Here is a 20844-nt window from a genome sequence, read left to right as displayed (position 1 = left end):
TAGTATTCTACTGATGGATGTACCAAAATATATTTACCTCTTCTCCTGTTGATGGACATTTGATCTCTTCCAGTTTGGAACTATTATGAATAAAGCTGCTATGAACATTCTTAAACAGGTCTTTTTATGGATGTATGTTTTCATTTCTCTTGGATAAATGCCTAGGAGTAGACTTTCTGTCTCATAGGATAGGTGTATGTTTAACTTCATAGAAACTGCCAGACCATATTTCCAGGTTCCACGTTGTCACTTTACACTCCCACCAACAACGTATGAAAGTCCCAGTTGCTATATGTTCTTGCCAACACTTGGTATAGTCAATCTTTTTAATTACAGGAAAGACTTAAAAAGTATCCCGGTCACTTAGATGGGAGTATCAGAAGGGATTCCTGCTTTAGAGTTTGGACTAGACAGATTCTGAATGTATGATATACAATAAGCACAATTTCATATGCATTTCTATAGTAGGAATCACATTTAACCTGTTCACTTCAAGTCCTTTGTCATTTTCAAGGTGTACTGTCATATTGAACACTATTTCAAAGTTATTTTAAATTTTTGAAGTTCAGGTTAAACTTAATGTGAACTTAAAACTTAACCTGCAGTTGAACATCCTTTGTGGTAAGATTCTCCTGTATTGGAAAATGAATCACGGCACTCAGGATCTTTCTCCTAACAGTTTCCTTCAATACAGTATATTTAGATATTATGCCTTAATAGTGGCTAAGTTTTACTGATCAGGTACTACGTGCAAGGCTATGTTCTAATCATCTCATGTGTTACGGGAGTTAATCCTTACACCTGATTCAGGGAGGTACTATTATTCTCATCCCCATTTTACAAATGAGGGAAGGATAGGGTAAGATGGAGACGCTCTATCCATTCAACAAATATTTATTGATTGCCACTGATTGCAAGGAGCCAAGGTATTAAACAAAGAAATGCGTTTTCCTCATGGAGCTTACATTCCAAGAGTAGGCGATAGATAAATAATACGAGCAGTTTTACTCTTCTTGGGCTTTCAGTCCATATTTTCTATTTGGGACAGTAATTAGAAAGGTAGAATGCTAGAATGTATAGCAGCTACAGTACAATATACTATTGTAGTACTAGACATTATGCTACACAACAGGCACCTGCAGCTGGGTGTCTAACAGTTGCAGATATGAGTCCAGATAATAATTTGAGGGTTGAGCATGGATCACACATCACAGTCATTGGACTCACACTTCAGGCTCTAACCGATTTCAGTGACTTCTAAGAATTGTTTCTGCATTCACGTATGCTAGGTTGGGGTGGACAATTGGCTGTGCCAGTATAATATTTTTGAATGAAATATTACATTGGTTCATAAATGCCACACTTTTTGATATACAAACTACACTTCTCCTCAACTAATGTCTATAGTCTTGTTTTTCTGGCTGGCTCTCTCCACACTCTTCAGAAAGGAAAGTGTTAGCTTAACCACCTGGCTCTCTTCCTTCGTTCCTAAGACCTCTTCCTATTCCACACTACCCCACTCCCTTGGTGCAAGTTCAACTTCTCCTGTGTCCTACTTCCTCGTGTCTTTCATTTAGACAGAGGAGATCTTCCTTTCAAGTAATCTATATTCCTACCTGGATTAGCTAGCTATTGCTGCATAACAATATTACCACAAATTTAGCAGCTTAAAACCACATATATCTCAGTTGTTGTGTGTCAGGAGTTAGGGTGCAGCTTAAGTCTGCTTAGAGCCTTAGGATCTCACAAAGCTGCAATCAAGGTGTCAGTGGGTTCAGCCCAGCATAGAAGACAAACTTGCGGTTACCAAAGGGGAGAGTCGGGTAGGAAGGGATAAATTAAGAGTCTGGGATTAACAGATACAGGCTACTGTATATAAAATAGACAGAAACAACAAGAACCTACTGTATACCACAGGGAATTATATTCAATACCTTGTAATAACCTATAATAGAAAAGAATCTGAAAAAGAATGTGTATGTGTATATATAATTGAATCACTTTGCTATACACCTGAAACTAACACAACATTGTAAATCAACTATACTTTGATTTAAAAAAAAAAAAAACCAGGAGAATTGGAGGCCAGATACTGAGAATCAATCAATCCATGTAGATGTAGAAAATAAAACCTGAGGAAGGATGAGTCCTCTCGTAATAAAAGAGGGAGTTGAAAAGAGGTTTGAGAACCAAGGTTTTAGGTAAATGTAGATAGAAGATGGGAAGAAAATAAGCCATGAATTTTTAGTAATGGCAGTTTTGGCAGGCTATAAAGTCTCATTCTTCAAACAGTAATAACAGTTTTCAGAATAAGTTTCTAGAAGTTCCTATATTGACAGAAATAATGGAATATAACTAAATACTCATAATGCTTTTGCATAAAATGAGTGTTTTATTACTTTAGTTGAAATAGGCTAATATTAACTTAGAAGCAAAGCAAGAATTATCACCCTAAAATCACAGACTCAAGTGAGAAATGTATGTTAATATTGACTATTTTATTAATAAATATAGCTGAATATTGTATTCAGCACTGGTTCACAGAAACAAATTACTGGGTGTATCATTGGTTCACAAAACAATACAGCATACGCACCTAGAAAGAAGAAATAAAATAATCTGTAGAAACAGTGAAATCTTTGGAGCTTTATGTGGGTTTTGGAATATTTATAGCAAAGCAAAATCCACAGCATTTTCTCCTGCTAAATAAATAGGGAAAGAGAGAGAATAACAATATTGTTTTAAAGTATAAGAATAAATCTTTCATGTAAAGATTGCTTCTTATTGTATATTGGGCTCTTTCTCCCTAGTAAAAATTTCCCTTGTGCCTTCTCATAATTGAAAGCCCTCTGCTTAGAGAAGTTGGGGAATGAAAACCTTCCAGTGAAAGAACCTCATTGCTTTGGTGAGTGGTGAATGGATTTAAAATGGCAATATTCCAAGCCCATTCTGTGTGTCTACTTCTTAACTGTGTGATTATATGATTTCTCCCTGAATAAATCTTGTTTTGATGAAAGATTAAGTCTGAACACCTGCAAGCTGCCTCATCCCCCTTCATGGCTCCCATTTTTATCACCTGTTTGGAGAATGTGTCAACTTTTCTTAATTGAGAAGTAATTTGCAGTTACTAAAATCCATTTTATGTTCGAAAGCTTCTTCAGTATATACAGCTTTCCCTAGAGGGTTGTTTTACTTGGAGGCATCTCAGGTTTAGATTTAAGATCTAATAAAACTAAATATGTGTTTAGAAACCAACCTTACATAGCTTTTTTTTTTTTTTTCTGTTTCAAAATACCGGAAGCATGAAAGTAAAGAACAGTTGAAGTTAAGCCTGGTAAATATGAGAAACTACTTATTTTGTTTGCGACTCCCTTAAGATGTCATTTGGAGTTTTAAAGATACCATTGTACTGTAAATAAAAAATACTACAGAGAGATATTTACTCGAAAGGAAACAAAAATAAGCAGTAGATAGGAGTTCTTCATCTGTTTTTAGTTATAGAATACTGAGCTATTTAATAATGGAAGTGGTTTAAATAACACTAAATATACACCTGTATTTTTCCCTGGATACAAAATGGTATGTTTTAAATTCACCTTTCTACCAACGATGTTTAAGTTCTTATAACTACCAGAGAGTTCTGCTTTTCATCTTGAATTGTCTTCACCTGCATTCCAATTATCTTTTTTTTCCCATTCAGAAATGCAAAGCTTTTTCATAATTTATTAAGTCAACTCCTGCTTTTCAAATGGAAGAATGAAGGTTCTGAATGTACCAAAGCAGTAAATCACCTCTCTTGATTTTTAGTTATTTCATTTGCGCCCTTATTTTTATTATTCCTTTTTTGTACTCTGTTCCTTTTCTTGTTTTTTCTTTCCCTTTTTGGCTTCATCAGTTTAATACTGACCTAATTTATTTGTATAAGTATGTTATTTCTCACTGAATAAACCTCTTTTTAAAAATTCAATTAAGACTTGAATTGCAACTAAGTACACCTCTGATTACCACATCACCACCATCACATGTCGTCTGTAGTACTTCCGTTGTTTTGGGCTGAACGTTTTATAAGTTACAATTTGATTTCCTTGTGTTCTTAGGAGCGTTTTTTGTTTTTTGGTTTTTGTTTTTTGTTTTTTTTGGTTTCCAAAAAAGTGTAGGAGGGGGTTTCTGTTTCTGCTTTTAACTGTTTTTCTTATTGATTTCTAGGAAATCAGCACATTTCATGACATATGGTCAGAGGTTGGGGGTGATGTGATAGGTATTCTTTAAAATGTATTGAGATCCAATGTGTACTCAGTATAGTGTTGCTATTTCTTGAGTCCTGGTCTCTAAAAATATCTGTAACACCAAGCTTGTCAATTGGATTGCTCAAATCCATAACCTTAAACATATTTTGTCTGCTTGATCCTATTACTTTTCGATGGTATATGTTAAAATCTTTCCATTTTATTGTGGATTGGTCGATTTATCCTTCTAATTCTGTTTTTGCTTTTTGTATTTCAAAGTTCTGATGGTAGGGATGTACTAGCTGATAATTTATACATCTATTTTCTTGTTAGATTATTCTGTTTTTCATTATATAATCAGCCCCTCTGTGCTATTTATTGTTTTGACTTCAATTTTAATTCATCTGTTATTAATATTGATATGCCAATTCTCCCTTGGTAAGTATTTGCTTAAATGTGTATTTTTCATGCTTTTTTTTTCAGCTTTTGCTGTTTTTGGATGGACCTCGTTAAATTGGCAGATAGGGAGATGCATTGTATTTCTGCTCCCTCCAATCTTTTCCTCTCTGTCACTGCTTACGAATACTCCTTTCACATTTATTGCAGTTACTGTTTTGGACTGAACTTGACCATCTTAATTTGTGTCATCTTTTTCAGCTTGCTCTTTTCAAAATCTTCTCTCATTTGATTTTCTTATTATTTGGATTAATGAAACGTTTAGAAATTCTCCTTTCTTTTATTTGCTGATTGGAAACTTGTATTTTTCTTATTTATTTGAAAAAATAAAATTTTCTAATGATGTCAAAAATATTTAGTTTGTCCATCCTCCTGGTCAAAATCATAACCTTAACATATATTAAAAATTCACTGATTATACTTCAATTTAAAAAAAAAGTAAAATAAAAAAAATTCACTGACTACCTCTCCATTTTGCACAGCCAATAGTTTATTAAACTCACCATAATTTTATCAGTTTCGGTACTGACTCTTATTTCTTGCACCCCACCCTTACTCTGGGCTCATTTTCTTTCTTGTTCAGAAATATTCTATATAAGTTCCTTTAGTGGTTAACCACTTAGTGGGTGATTGTTTGATTTAGTGAATGATTATCTGGGTATGGAGTTCTAAGTAGACAGTTATTTCCCCATAGCACCAAGAATACATAATTCTGTTGTCTTCTTGGATTTATTGTGAGCCCTTGTTGATGGCATCTGTCTCTTCTACATCCTACTCTAAATTTTTTTCTCTTTATTCTTGATTCTTAATTTCCCTAGGATATATCTAGGTGTAGATTTATTTTTTTTCCTTGTCAACACCTAGGATTGTTTTCATTCTATACTTGGATGTCTAATCTCACAGTTGAACTTCTAATTTTCTACTCCAAACCTGCTTCACTCAGTGTTGCCTCAGATTAATTAATGGCAACTCCATCCTTCCAATTGCTGAGACAATTTTGAAGTGAAAAAATTTCATCTTTTTTCTCCTATCCTCTACCTTCAACCCATGAAGAAATTTGACTTTACCATAAAAATATATCCAGAATCCAGGTACGTTTCACCATTTCCACTGCTACCAAACTGGTCCAAGCCCCTATCATTTCCTGCCTGGCATACTCTTTAATCTCTCCTTGTCTCTCTGCTTCCAACCTTGTCTCCTCTGTCCTCTACTCAGGATCCTGTCATTCCTTTGCTCAAAACTGTCATTGTTTTCCCGTCTCACTTGTAGTAAAAGCCAAAGTCTTTATGGTCAACTACAAGGCCCTACATGGCTTACAGTCCCCTTCTCATCTCCCCCTCCCTTACTGTACCCCATCCACACTGGCCCCTTGGTGGTGCTTGAACATACAGCATGGAATTGCCCTTCCTCCAGAGAGCCACATGGCTAACTCCATCATGTCCTTCGAGTCTGTGCTCAGTTATTACCTTTTCAGTGAGGACTACTGTGACCATCACATGCTAATCTCTCTCCCTTATCCTTCCCTATTCATTTCGTAGCACTTTTCTTCTTCTAAATTGCTATAAAATTTACTGATTTATTATGTTCATTGCTTATTTTCTGTCCTTTCATTAAAATGTAAGTTCTCTGAGTGCAAGTATTTTTACTTTCTATCTAATTCTATATCTCAAATACCTAGAACAGAACCTGGTACAAAGGAGATGCATGATAAGTATTTGTTGGATGACTGATGAACCAATAAATTAATTCTTATTTATATAGAACTATCATATATATGTGTATGCATATATATTAATAGAGCTTATGTATTTTCACAGAATAGGAATACAGTGGAATACAGTTACAACCTACATGCCCATTAACTGGTAAACAGATAAACTTTGGTATAGCTGTACAATGGAACACCACTCAGAACAAAAAGGAATAAAAAACCAATACACACAACATGGGTGAATATCTAAAACATTAAGGGAATAAAGCCAGATATAAAAACTGCATATGCTGTTATTCAATTTATATGAAATTTTAGAAGAATCTAAACTCTGGAGATGGGAATCAGGTCAGTAGTAGCCTGATGCCAGGGGGAGGGAACAGGATTAACTGCGGGATACGATGGAACTCGTTAAGGTTCTCAAAGGTTTCTAAAACCTGACTGTGGTAGTGGTTGCACACATATTTACTAAAACTCATTTAATTGTTTACTTAAAATAGGTAGAATTTAGGGTTTGTAACTTATTCCTCAAAAAGCTGTACACAAATTATAAACAAACAAATATGGTTAATACTAACTGCATACTCGCAGAATTTAATCTTTCTTTGATTTAGGAAGCATTTCACAATCTTGAGTCATCTTCAGAATGAGTTGCTGGCTCTATATTGGAAAGATAACGGATTTAGCAATTAATACAGTTCAGAGCCATCCCTGTTCATCCTTAACTCTTGGTCAAACAAACCTCTGACGTAGCACTCACTACTATGATCATTTCCCTGTAAGCCACAACACCTGCCCTCCACCGTATATATACTATGAACTCCTCCAGGGTGTGATGAGTACCTCGCTTACCCTCGTGTCCCATGGGCTAGAGGTGCTGGGCCCATGGGATTTCCTCAGTTAATTCTAGCTAAATGACTGGGCGATTATTAATAGGATGACATATAAAAGGAAATTTACAGTCACTGACAGACTTGATATCATCTTGTGTGGAGTCCACAGACTATTACCAAACTCATACATTTATTCCTAGGTGGATTTTTTTTCATTCACATGTCAAGTTGCTATAATTTAAGAAATCATGTAAATGCTTATTCTTTTATTTATCACATGTGAACTGAGTGCCCTATGTGTGTCAGACATTTTGTTAGGCTCTAGGGATGGATATAATGGTTAATAAAGCAATGATATGGACCTTACTTTAAGCAATCACTTTCTGTAAATTGGGCAGTAATTATTAAAGATGTCTTTAAGGAATGTTCTTGATAGATTGCAGTTAGTAAATTAAAGATTATTAATTTTATAGCAGTTGTCAGAATTTTAAATACTGTGGATGAGTAATTCATTTTTCCTGTAAAACAAAGAGCAGCCAATTACACACTTTCTTTTTCCTGGGGTGGGGGGAAGTTTCTGGAAAAGGAAATTCCAGCACCACCCCTTGAGGTCTTTATTTTCCAGAGTAAATCTTCCAGCCATGCAGCTCAGTCACTAAGTAAGCACACGTGTAAAAGACCACGCCCTCCGCAGAGCCTCACTCAGGGTAAAACAGGGGCAAGGCATTTTGTTAATCCTTTTAGCTCGAGTAAGCAGTAGAAGAAAGACTCAGGAAATAAATCATATAAAAATATGAGAACAATAGGAAAGAAAAGCCTGTCTTACAGGTTTGTTTCCTGTTCTAATACTTGTGGAATGTGGTTTATTTTTTTCTCCGACTGATGCTGAATATAACTAGAATATCTAAAGTTGTAAATCTTTTAACCAAAGTTCTCCTTTGTGCATATTAACAAGTTAAAGCTAAACTCTCTCAGAATTGTCCAAATAAAAGGCATAGGAAGCATTTGGTGGCAATTCCTATAGAGTAACATTTTAAAAAGTAAACAGTATTTATAATATACAAAGTTTCACCTGAAATTGTAAGATTCTATTTGCTTTTTAGTAGTTGTATGTTTCTAAGTAAGCTGACTTTCACAAAATATAGCCAAGTTTTGGAGTGATAGTAAGTTTTAAAAAACTGGCAGTCTAGTGAAAAAAAAAACTACCTTGATACTTAAAAAATTTTGCACAGCAGTTATTAGTTTCTGAGTTATATATTCTTTTACCAGATTATTAGAACCTCTTGTGTTAAAATAGCCTTCTAATTTAAAAAAAAATTGCCCTCTAGCACCTCCATCAGAGAAAGGAAGAAAAGACAGTTTTCTGCTTTTTAATGAATCTGATAATGATAAGTAGAAAGAAAATAAATGGCTAAAACAACACTTCTGGATGATCTGTGAATTTGTGTTGTTTCTTCTGACCATTGTATCTAGAAAACAAACTAATACATTTTTTAAAAATCCTATTTGGAAAGTTACTAAGTCTTAATTACTAAGTTTCATTTCCTTCACACTAGGAGAGGGTTTTCTAAGATGATAATTCCCATTACTCAGGCATATGTCAGTAATTCACTAGATCTTCATGGCCAAGTTCAGGAATAAGGGTGCCAATTAAGAGAATCTTCATCTACTTGTACATGGCCACCAGTAGCCACTGTTGCTAAGGGCCACCACTGCTCTGATCCACCGTCTCATCTCCTGGAACTCTGCCTAACCCTTCTTCCCCGTCCCCCATCCCAATGGCTGGTGTGTCCAAATGGGGTCCTAGTAGAGCCAGCAGAATCTGGGAAAGCAGACCTCCAGGCTGAGTATTCATGAGATCTGTGCTTTGAGGGAGGAAGATCTCACTCTTTCTCCTACTCCAAGCTTAGATTTGGCCACTAGAAAAGCCTGTCAGTGACCTAAGTGACAGGATTTGGTAATGGTAAGTGTACTAATTGTAAACAGTCTTCTCTAGCCACCACATTGTATGTCTCCAGACCTAGTAGGAATGGACTTTCCCACAAATTGCTGAAGTTTAGGTTTATGTCTGCTTTTAACTTTTATCTAATAGATCTAGTGATTTCCGCCCATGAAAAGTGCAACTGTCACTTTGGGTACCCAGATGGATGAACTTAATAACTTCTACACTGGACAAGCCAGTGAAATCTGTGTTATAGGGCAGACGGTTGAAAATCTCAGTGAGTACAACCTCTTCTTCAAAAGGCAAACCCGTTTCAGGGAGGGGAAGTTCTATCTAAGGAATCCACTCAGTTTAATTTCTTTTGGAAGTAAGGGAATAAATCACAGAAGGTCTTTCCAGGGTTGAAAAATATTTAGACTGTATAGTGGAAAAAATCAGTAGATGCTGTCAGTCTGTATTTTATGAAGGTTTAACATAAACGAATCCTCACATTCTGTTATGGTATGATATGAATCGGACAGCATGTTATAAAAGATAAAAGTGGTGTTATGCTGGAGGCAGCTCATACAGGCCAGTTGTTAAATTTCCAGAACTTTGGCACACCAGTTGACATAAATTTTGCAAGCCAGTTGACCACTTGTTGAATTGGTCATTGTAGGAGTATTTACATCATAGAAACCAGCAAACACAAATCACACACCAGTCTTGTCCCCCACCCCCAGACCAAACCGGTTGTTGAGAATGTACCAGGATAACTGGATAAGAGATTGGTTTACAAATACAGACCAGAGAGCAGGGTCAATGGGATAAATGCTGAAGAATTATAAATAAATCGTTTCCTCAGAGTTAGATGTTGGCATTAATCTTTAGCATTTGTATAAATTCCCTGGAAAGAGGTAACACACAGAGAAATGTACATTTTTTTTTAGGTGACATTAAATAGTCCCACAGTTAAACTATACACTCGAGGGATTAACAACCAGAGCTCTTAGTAAAACTGTGAGTTGGCTGAATAATAGCAGATAAGCTGTAATAAGGCAAGAAAAAGGCAATTTGGGGGGAAATTATCTTGGCGTACGCTTGTTAGTTGATACATTCTAACCTTTATGTAATAACCTATAAATAGAATTTAGGGATTTCTGTGGACTTTTTGCGTATTCATTAACATAATTTGTTAGCTGTGATAAAAAGGCTGTTAAAACACCAAGTCCCATTGGAAGCACTGGAAACAGAATAAGCTATCCCACCCTTATAAAGAGACTTTAATGCATACTTCCTTCAGTTTTGGTTGACATGCTTCAAGGATATTGTAATGGAACTGGAAAAATTTCAGAGGGAAGTGTGTAACCTGATCAGGGGATTATAAGAATCCCAGATGAGGCTAAGATTATATTAACTAGCAAATCATGAAAGGTTCTGAGTAAGGTAAATATAGATGGATTTAGCAAATCCTGAAAGACTGGAGCTATAGAGTACCCCTTTGATGTTTGAAATACGAATTCGCAGAAGAAATAAAGAGAAACACAGTGTTGTTTCTCAAGGAAAAGAAGTAATGATAGCAAAAATAACACTGTACATCAAAGTTTAGCTTTTGTCACTTCAAAAAAATTATATTTACATATTTTGATATGCAAAATTTACTGTATACCTTCTCTAATCAATGGCCTCCCTTGTCAACTAGGCGCTCAATGCAAAGAAGAGTGAGAGATTTCCTCCTCTCAATTTAGGTTGAAAGAACACTTAACATGCTTTTGTTTTTGTTTTGGGGGGTTGTTGTTGTTTTAAGGCAGTTTAAAGGAAGAAACAGAAGAGCCTTTATAATTGTAGAAGAGCCTTTATAACTGTTTACTCTCACTGATGAACCCCCCAGGTACAATGTGTTCCTAAAACACAACAGTTTTCCATCTTATAAGGAAATTTAGTTTGGATTAATTTCATTGGCCTAATTAGAAGTCACATCTTGGTTAATCCTCCATTTCATTGAAAAAATAGGGTTTCTTAAGAGTGAATTAGGCAAAAGGAAGTAGATAATTGATCACACTATTCTAGGGAAAATGTTTCCCCACGATAGAGGGTGGGCTATGTGGGTGTGAAAAAAATAGGGCAACTTATTTAAATGATGAAACAGACAAGCAAACAAACATCTTTCAAAAAACAAAGCAAAGCTTTGTGCGATCTTAATAATAAAACCTTTAAAAAAAGATTTGCATGTTTAAAGTATTAAACCATTTTGATTATTATTTTGTAAAATATATATACTATATAGCTTTTTAAGAGTTTAGAGTTGAATGTCTATCTAGGATAAGCTAAAAAGTGAAAGCTGTGGCAAGTGACCTAAATATACTGAACTTTTTTTGTTTTTTGCTTCTTAATAAAATATACATTCAGAAAAATGCACCATAGTATACAATTCAATGAATTTTCATAAGGTGGAACACATTTATGTAACCATCATCCAGTCTAATACCACATACATCTATATAGATAGATACAGCATCTAGGCTTCTCATCCATTGTAAATACCAAGAATATTTATTTATATTCATATTTTAAAGAAGTTGGAGATTAAGATTTAATTACAGCGGGATTTAATTTAACTTTTATGGAATATTAGCTTTTAAAATAAATTACTGGGTTTTGTTTGTTTTTGTTTTCACCTTTTGTGTATTTTAAACACTTTGCCACCCAGTTTCATGGTCTTCACAATAATTCTTGAAATACAGGAGAGGGGAGCATCCTAGAGTCTGGGTGGTAGAGGACAAAGTGTCTGTTTTGTTGATCTCACACACAGATCCATCACTCAGATTGATTGCTCAACCTGATTCAGGCCACTAATACTGTTTTTTAAATTCTATTTGTTACAAGGAAGATAATTATTTTTAAACGAAAACAAATGCGCACATAACAGACATCTGAGTGCTGCAATACAGCAAACAATATGAGGAAGGAACTAACTTTAAAGAAACACATTTTCTTAAATTAAGTACCGTGACTAAGTACTTTAATTCCTTTTCTTCCAGTCCTAAAGGATCGTTTGACAGTGAACCTTTTAAGTTAAACGGGAGTCGCCCGAACTCTCTGCTACCCTGGGGCGGGGGTGGGGGTGGGGTGGGTTACGGGTCTCACAGCCCCCGCGGGCGCTGCTGGACCAGCCCCGGCCTCTCGGCTCCCCACTTCCTCGCCCCTCTCATTCCACCGCCCCCATCGCCCACTCCCCTCTCTCCTCCCCCGTGACCCTTGACCCCAGCTAATCTGCATAGAGGAATGACAGGCATCCGCTGGGCAGGATCCGCCGCGCCGGCTGCGGCCGGAGGGACTGGGAGACCCGCGAAGGGGAGAAGGTGAGGGGACCCCGCGGGCAGCTCCGCACAGACCGGGAAATGAACGCTTGGAAATCTATCTGCGAGCGGACCCATGATCCAAGGACCAAAAGAGCCGCGTGATCGCCGGACCTGGCCCTGCGACCCGAGACATGGGCCAGACCTCGGTCTCCACGCTGTCCCCACAGCCCAGCAGCGGTGAGTCCCGGGCGCACGCGATGCGTTCCCGCCGCGCGGGCACTGGGCTTGCTCGGGGCAGCTGGGACGGTCGAGGGCTCCTCTGCAAGCCGGGCTCTGCCCGAACCCGCCAAGTCTCGGAGAAACCCGAGAGGTAGCGCTCCCCAAAACTCTTTGTCGTGGAAAAGTGGAATGCCTTTTGGGATCCAGCCGATTTTACCTTAAAGGCACAGGCTCCATTTTCTGTACGAGATGCCTCGCTTTGGTGTTTATCTGAATCACTTCTGAGCCTGAAATTTATGAGAAACGCCATTTGCGTATTGCTTTGTTTTTAAAACGCGAAACTTAAAGAGCAAGATAAACGTGCCAACAGGTTTTTCTGTATTTACGCTTGGTTTCCGAACAGACTAGAACTGAATTCTTTCAGGCTTGTCAACTGATTTACGGTTTGTTTTTCAGAGTGGAAGTGCTGATTGCCTTCTCTTATCCTGGCAGAACGCTGAATACTTAATAAGTAACCAAAAAGTGCTTAATTGTTTCAAATGATGCTTGTTTTGTTTACGTTAGACACATAAGCTATACAATCTGGGGAAACATAGCTCATGAACTCAGTTATTGAGGGCTAAAGTTCGTTTTATGGAAACGCGCGTAATGTTTGAGTTATATTGCCCTGTTTTAAGTTTCTTTTTTTTTTTTTTTTCATTTTCTTTGAAAAAAAAAGGGAAGGAAGGTACGTCTGGCACTACTCCAGCAGTGCAGGGATAAACAACTTTTTGGTGGCGCTACTTGTGATTGGATAATGATATAAATTTTAAAAGTACTGTTTTGATAGTTTTCCATCAAGAAAAAAAAAAACAAACAGAAAACCTCAAAGGGGACATTTACGTTATTCCTCGAGATATTTGATAGAGTTTTCAAACCGGGTAAACATCAACAGGATCTTGCTGAAAGGAAATGACAGGGCACAGATGAAGGATCTTTTTTAATCAGCTCCAGGATGTCTCTAACTAGATAGACTTCTGTCATTCCCGCCTCCCTCCCCCGCTTCCCCCCACCTCGCAGGGGTTTGTTTATATTGTAGAGCTTCCCTGCAATATCATAAGCTTTGCTCCGGCTTATGTTAATGCATCAAGAGAACCAACCCACTGCAAAGGGGAGAAATCAGAATCCAAAAAAGATCCCATCTTTCCTTGCTATTAACGGCAAGGTTGTACAGTGAGTGCCCCAGAACAGAAGAGACTTCATACTGATGGCTTTTTTGGAAATTATGAGGGGAATGTTGATTAGAATCTTAATTTTAGTAAACTATTTTGTGCAATTAAAGCATACTTCCTTTTGTCTTACTTTAAAGCAGTGTGACTCCTTTCATTTCAAGGAAGAGTTATATTTTTACGTTTCTACACTGGCAAAGCGTGGAATTAGATCAATACTCCAGTACAACAGGTATAAAGTACTGCCCAGAATTTAGTTCTTCTGCCACAAAATATTGTTAGGGTTAATATTAGAAAAGTGAATTTTGCCTTTCCAAAAATCAAGGAATATTATATAAATGATCACTAAGATGCAGAGTAGAATCCTAAAATGTGACCTTCCTTTAATGTGCTGTAGTTCTTACCCAGGACAGCAAAAAAATACCCAGATTGCTATAATTCCTAGTAAAATGACTAATCATGTCGAAAGTTGGGCAGTTTGTTTATACAAAAAGTAATTAAAACAAAAAGTTATGCTTGACCATAAAAGATGCTTCAGAGAAATATCTCATGGAATGGTGTTATACTTAAATTGTAGGTCCTCTGTTTAGTTGATTGAAAGTTTGTATACACTGAAGTGACCAATCCTGACATCATGAGTAGAAGGTTTTGCGGTTTGTTTTGTTGGCTAAGGGATGATAGTTGTTATGGCTGAAGTCTTGGTATGGTTAAGAACAGAGCAGTTTTCTCATGATACCCGCTTAGGTTCTCTAAATTCTATCACTGTCACTCCTTTTCCCTAAAGTTTTGCCGTTAGATTCCAAATGAAAATTTAAGAAACAACCAAAACAGAACATTTGGTTGCTGTACCTAAGATTCGTAACCATGATGGTGTTCTGAGTCTGAGAACGTCAGACCCTCTACTCTTCCAAGTATTTCCTTCACTCCTTATTAGCTGTTCGCTACTGGCTTCACAAAAGGTGTGAAGATCTTTGTTCTGTGTGACCTCAGGCACCTACCAGCTGTTTAAATCCAGAGTGGCTACTACGGATAACTGTGGTGAGGATGATTCCCATCTTAAATGCTTTCATAGGGGAAGATCTCTTTGAGTCTGAGGAATCAATAGCACAGAGTTGGGTAGTTTGGACTTGTTCCTCGATTTGGGCTTTTGTAAAAACCATCACCAAAGGCCACAAGTTAGTTTGTTTTTCACTCTCTTGATTTCAGGCCCTTTTGAACCTTTCAGCTTAGGGCTGCATCTGTTTCTCTGGGGTCTAAGAAGACCAGTCATAATTATTTCTGAAAATGTGCAGTTTGACTCATTATTTCTATTTTTTTAGAACAACTTTATTAACATAGTTAACATACTGTAAAATTCACAAATTGACAGTGTACAATTCATTGTTTTTCAGTATATTCACAGTGTTCTGCAGCCATCAATCCATTTTTTCCCCCGTCCTTCTCGACCTCCACTCCAGGCCTTAGTTATCTGTCTCTGTAGAGTTACTTATGCTGAACAGTTTGTATCAGTGGAATCATACCACATGTGGCCTTTTGTGACTGACTTCTTTCACTTGGGATGATGTTTTCACAGGTCATCCATGCTGTAGCATGTGTCAGTACTTTGTCTCTTTTTATTGCCAAATAATATTCCATTGTATTAATATATCGCATTTTATTTATCTATCCATCAGTTGATGGACATTTGGATTATTTTCACTTCTTGGCTCTATGAATAGTGCCGCAATGAACTTCATATAAAAGTTCTTGGTGGAATCATATGGTGGATCATATGGTAACACTATGTTATGTTTTAAGGAACTGTGAGTTTTCCAAAGCAGCTGTACCATTTTACATTGCCTCCAGGAATGTATGAAGGTTCCAGTTTCTCCACAACTTCATAAAGACTTGTTATTATCTTTTTGATTATGGCCATCTTTAAATAAGTGTGAAGCTGTATTTAATTGTGGTTTTGATTTGCATTTCCTTACTTACGAGCGACATTGAGCATCTTTTCATGTGTTTATTGGTCATTTGTATATCTTCTTTGAGAAATGACTGTTCAGATCCTTTGCCCAATTTTAATTGGGTAATTTGACTTCCTATTATTGAGTTATGAGTTCTTTATATACTGGATGGAGGTCCCTTGTCAGATATATGGTTTGCAAATACTATCTCCCATTCTCAGAGCTGTAATTTCACTTTCTTGGTACTATGATTTGCAACTTAAATTTTTTATTGTGCCCAGTTTATCTACTTTGTTGTTGCTGTTCTTTGTACTTTTGGTGTCATATATAAGAAACCATTGCCTAACCAATGTCAAGATTTACACGTACATTTTCCTCTAAGAGTTTTACAGATACAGCTCTTACATTTGGGTCTGTGATACACCTTAAGTCAGTATGCATAGTGTGATATAAGGTTCCAGTTTCATTCTTTTGCATGTGGACATCCAATTGTCCAGGACCATTTGTTGAAAAGACGTTTCTTTCCCTATTGAATTGTCTTGGCACCCTTGTCAAAAATCAATTGATTATATATGTCAAATTTACTTCTGAACTCTCAATTCTATCACTGATGTATTTGTCTATTAATATGCCACCCTGTCTAGATGTGTATTAAATTTTGAAACAGAAAAGAGTGAGTCTGCTCACTTTGTTCTTCTTTTCCAAATTCTTATGGTTATTCTGATCCCCTTCAGTTTTCATATGAATTTTATAATCAGCTTGTCAATGCCTGCAAAAAACCACCTGAGCCTTTAATAGGCATTGTGTTTAACTTGTAGATCAATTTGAATAATAATTGTTCTCTTAACAGTATGAGGTATTTCAACCCATAAAGACAAATATCTTTCCATTTATTTAGATCTTTGATTTTTTCCCATGTTTTGTAGTTTTCAGTGTATGAGTCTTGTTCTTTCTTTGATAAATTTATCATTTATCAATATTTTATCATCTTATGCTATTTTAAATGAAATTGTATGCTTATTTCATTTTCAGAATGTTGCTTGCTAGTGTAGAGATATATGAAAATTGATTTTATGTATTGATCTTGTACCTTGTAAATCTGCTGAACTCATTTTTTTAGTCCTAACAGTTTTTCAGTGGATTCCTTAGTATTTCTATATACAAGGTCATATTATATACAAGATTTATATACAAGGTCATGTGCAAATAGATATTTTAACTTCTTCTTTTCCATCTGAATATCTTTTATTTCTTTTCCTTGTCTAAATGCCCTCACTTATTATATGGATTAATGTTAAAGAGGCAAGAGTGAACATTCTTGTCTTGTTCCTGATCTAAGGAGAAAGGCAGTCAGTCTTTCAACATTGTGTCATGTTAGCTGTGGGGTTTTCATAGATGTCTTCTATCAAAAAGTTTCCTTCTATTCTTAGTTTATGAACATCTTTATCATGCAAGTGTTAGATTTTGTCAAAGGCTTTTTTTTTTTTCTTTTGGCTTCTACTGAGATGACCATATGGTTTTTATCCTTCATTCTATTAACATGGCATAGTACATTAAGTGATTTTCAGACGTTAAACCAACCTTGCATTCCTGGGATAAAGCCTACTTGGCTATGATGTATGTATAATCCTTTTTATATGATGTATTTGATGATATATAATCCTTTTTCTATGTTACTGGAGTTGGTTTCCTAGTATTTTATTGAGGATTAGATTTATTATTTCTAAGCATAGGCTAAATAGGTATATCCCCATGGCTATGGCCTCATGCCTTTGAAGTGCTGAGACTTCGAGTGTTCTCATTGCCCAGTACAGGGCATGACAGGTTGGATACAAAAATAGTTTGTTGAGTATACGAATGAATCAACAAATACTCTCAATGCAGCCTGACTTGAAGCCGGTGATTATAGGAATGAGAGTTGTGTATTGTTTTTATTTTATTTTTTTTTTACTTCAAGAATTGCATGTTGCTCTGGCTCTCTCATCTGAAGGGTGTTATCTGAATCAAGTAACTATTTATTCCAGTCTTCAGCTCCACCCCACACCCACTATCCCACAGATCAGCTCTTGGTTGTTTTGCCAGAGCCTTTGAGTTGAAAGGGCAGACAAAGCCACTCTTTTCATTTTTTAGAAGACAAGGGAATAAGTTAGTAAAATACATAGGATCCCACCTAGACTGTGATAGAACGTCTCTATATCTATCTCTATTTCTGGGTTTCCATATTTTTGTCAAGGCCTTATTTTTGTCCTGCCTGGGTTATTTATCCATTTCCTTGTAAAGTCAGTATTAGAAGAAATCATAAAGACAAAAATGTATAGTTTATTTTTCTTAACGAAAATAACATGCACATGGTCAAAAGTCAAACTTTACCAAAAGTGAATTTTGTTATTTTATTTTATTCTCTCCCAGACCCCCAGTTCTTTTTTAATTATAATGCAGCATGAACAACTTTTTTTTCATTTGAGACCATTTTTATTCATGTATAATCTTTCTCAAAGTATAAGCAAGACATTATGCTTACTGCTCTAGAGTTTGAGTTTTTCACGTAATGTAACTTGAAAATATTTCTATATTGATGTTTTTAATCTATAAACAATATTATGTGGATATATCATAATTTCCTTTAAAAGAACTCTATTGTGTTTTTACATTTTATGTTTGTATTTTTATATTGTTCTGGAGTTCTTTTGTGTGTGTGCTGTTATGAACAAAGCTGAAATGAACATCCTTATCTAAATATCTCGCACTATGTGTACCAGTAAAATCCTTGCGATGAAATTGCTGGGTCAAAAGATTTGTAGTGTTTGAATAGACTTTGCTGAAGTGCTCTCTAAGAGCTGTGTCAGTAGATCTGCTCACTAGATGGATTTCCTCTTTCTGCACTCTCTGACCAACACTGCATATCAGGGTCTCTCTTAAAGCATATGGCCCTTTTTGAGAAATAGAAGTCACTCCCTCTGGGTGAGGCAGCCCTGCAGGCATATGGTTTAACAAGTGGTACATTAGCAGGAATTCAGCCCCAGCTCACTCCCTTGTCTAGTTGTCCTTGTGCAGTGAACACTCTGCACAACTGTATAGGACCACAAAGTTGTGTATAATTAACTTTTAACATTCCTTGTAAATCTGTATGTTAAAAAGTAGTATCTCATTTTGATTATAAGTGAAATAGGGCATTTGTATTTCTTTTTCTCAGAATTGCCTATCTATAGCTTTTCCTTATTTTATGTTTTCTTTTCTCAAAGATTTGTATGTTAAGATTAGCCTTATGTCTGTTATATATTGTGAATATTTTTTGTGTTTTTAATACTCTTATTTTTTTTTAATATAAAAACTAAACTTTCATGGAGTCAAATCTATCCTTTTCTTTCTTACAAACTGAAATTATCAAGAAACATGTTTTCCTTTCCTATTTTTCTCATATTTGAATATTTAATCTCTGTAATTTATTATAAAGTGAGTGATTTAATGATATCAAGTCCTTAAACTTCTGCATGGCAAAAAACCCATCATCAGCAAATCGGAAAAGGAAAACATGAAGTGGACAAAATATTTGTATTGTATATAGAAAACAATGACTAATAGCTTAATGTTGTAAGACTTCTTAAAAATCAGTAAGAAAAAGAAATCAATAATAAAAGATTCAAATAGAAAAATGAGTAAAGAACATGAATAGGAATTTTTCAAAATAGCCAGTGGCTATAATTGTGAACTCACTATGGGTCAGGAATTATTCTGAGTGCTTTGCTTGAATTAACTTTTTAATCCTCACAACATCCATAGAGGGTAACTACTATTAATATCCCCATTTTGCAGATGAGGAAAACTGAAGCATGAGAGTTAAGTTCACTTGCCCACGTTACTTAACCGAAGAAGAAATGCAAAGTAACTATTTGATGTAATGAATAAAGTATAAGCAATTCAATAAAAAAAGAAAATGGGTGCCATTCATTACCTATGAACTTAGTAAAGATTAAAAGGAATGATTTCCAGGAGGTGATTGTCTTGTGGTAGTTTGAATTGGTACAGCCTATCGGAGAGCAGCTGAGTAATATATATTAAAAATACTAAAATGTGCATATACTTTTACAAACATTGTAAAGATAGTAAATATTTGTTCACTGGAGCAATGTTTATCAAAGACAAAGATTAGAAATAACCTAAAATAGTCAGATGGAAAGATATTTGTTGAATTAATTGAGATATAGTCAGGTAATAGAATAAGCCATTTAAACATGATGTAAAACTATATTTGAAAAGTGACTTTCATAATAAACAAAAACGTGAAAAGGCAGTTTTTAAAGTTATACGATTCTATTTTTTAAAATATATACAAAAAGAAAAATATATATGGACAGAGACAGAGGACGTTCATTTATAAGGAAAGCAGTGTGACAGTCCTGGGTTTCCCCTGCTTTGGATATTGTCACATCAGGTGTCCACCTGGACCCCCGGACCCCCTGGAATTAAAGCCATGAGCTGACCTGCAACTGTGTTAGTTTTTCCCTAGCTGTCATGGAATCTGACTCAGCTTTAAATCCAACAGCTGGTTTTCAACCTGGTATTTTTTTAACTTGTTCTAGGTTATAGGTTCTAATATAGCCATCTGCTTTTTAGGTTTGATTTTCTTAGTCTGTTTGATCATAATGTGATTGTCGGTCTGTTGGAGAGAAAGAGGAGTGAGCAAATTTGAATCTCAACTACTTCTCTTTGGTCCATTGCTCATCAGGTCTGGCCAGTGAGTAATATCCCAAATGTTTTCAGCTTAAATTTATACTATCTCCAGCAGTCTGAAAAGATAGTAGCCAATGGGTGAGTCAGACTTCATGCTTTGCCTACTTAATGCAGGAGAAAAGGAGTTAAGAAGCCTGGATTGTTGGTCCTCTAATTAAGCCTCTTTAATCTGAATAGAGGAAAAGTTCCAACATGTTTTCCTGACCCGGGAAACTTTCGTGTAACTGGCTACTTGAGAGTTGCTCTTCTTGAGAGTAAAGTTTCATATTTAGTGAAGAGGTAACTTACGTA

General features: G+C 35.9%; 1 protein-coding gene across 8 annotated transcripts in view; it reads left to right on the top strand.

The window, feature by feature from the left end:
* The window catches only part of PHACTR2 (phosphatase and actin regulator 2), a 241290-nt gene that overhangs the window by 116028 nt on the left and 104418 nt on the right, over positions 1-20844 (top strand). Inside the window, exon 1 of one of the 8 annotated variants that reach the window (XM_074368239.1) lies at positions 12286-12686. The exons of the other annotated variants lie outside the window; for them this stretch is intronic. Coding sequence (XP_074224340.1) covers positions 12641-12686 — 46 coding nt within the window. The 5' untranslated portion in view covers positions 12286-12640. Of the gene's footprint in view, positions 1-12285; positions 12687-20844 lie in introns of those variants that run through there. 8 annotated transcript variants of the gene reach the window in all.

This window comes from Camelus bactrianus, chromosome 8 (assembly GCF_048773025.1).
Source record: "Camelus bactrianus isolate YW-2024 breed Bactrian camel chromosome 8, ASM4877302v1, whole genome shotgun sequence".
NCBI lineage: Eukaryota > Metazoa > Chordata > Mammalia > Artiodactyla > Camelidae > Camelus > Camelus bactrianus.
This window is presented reverse-complemented; position numbering and strand designations above follow the sequence as displayed.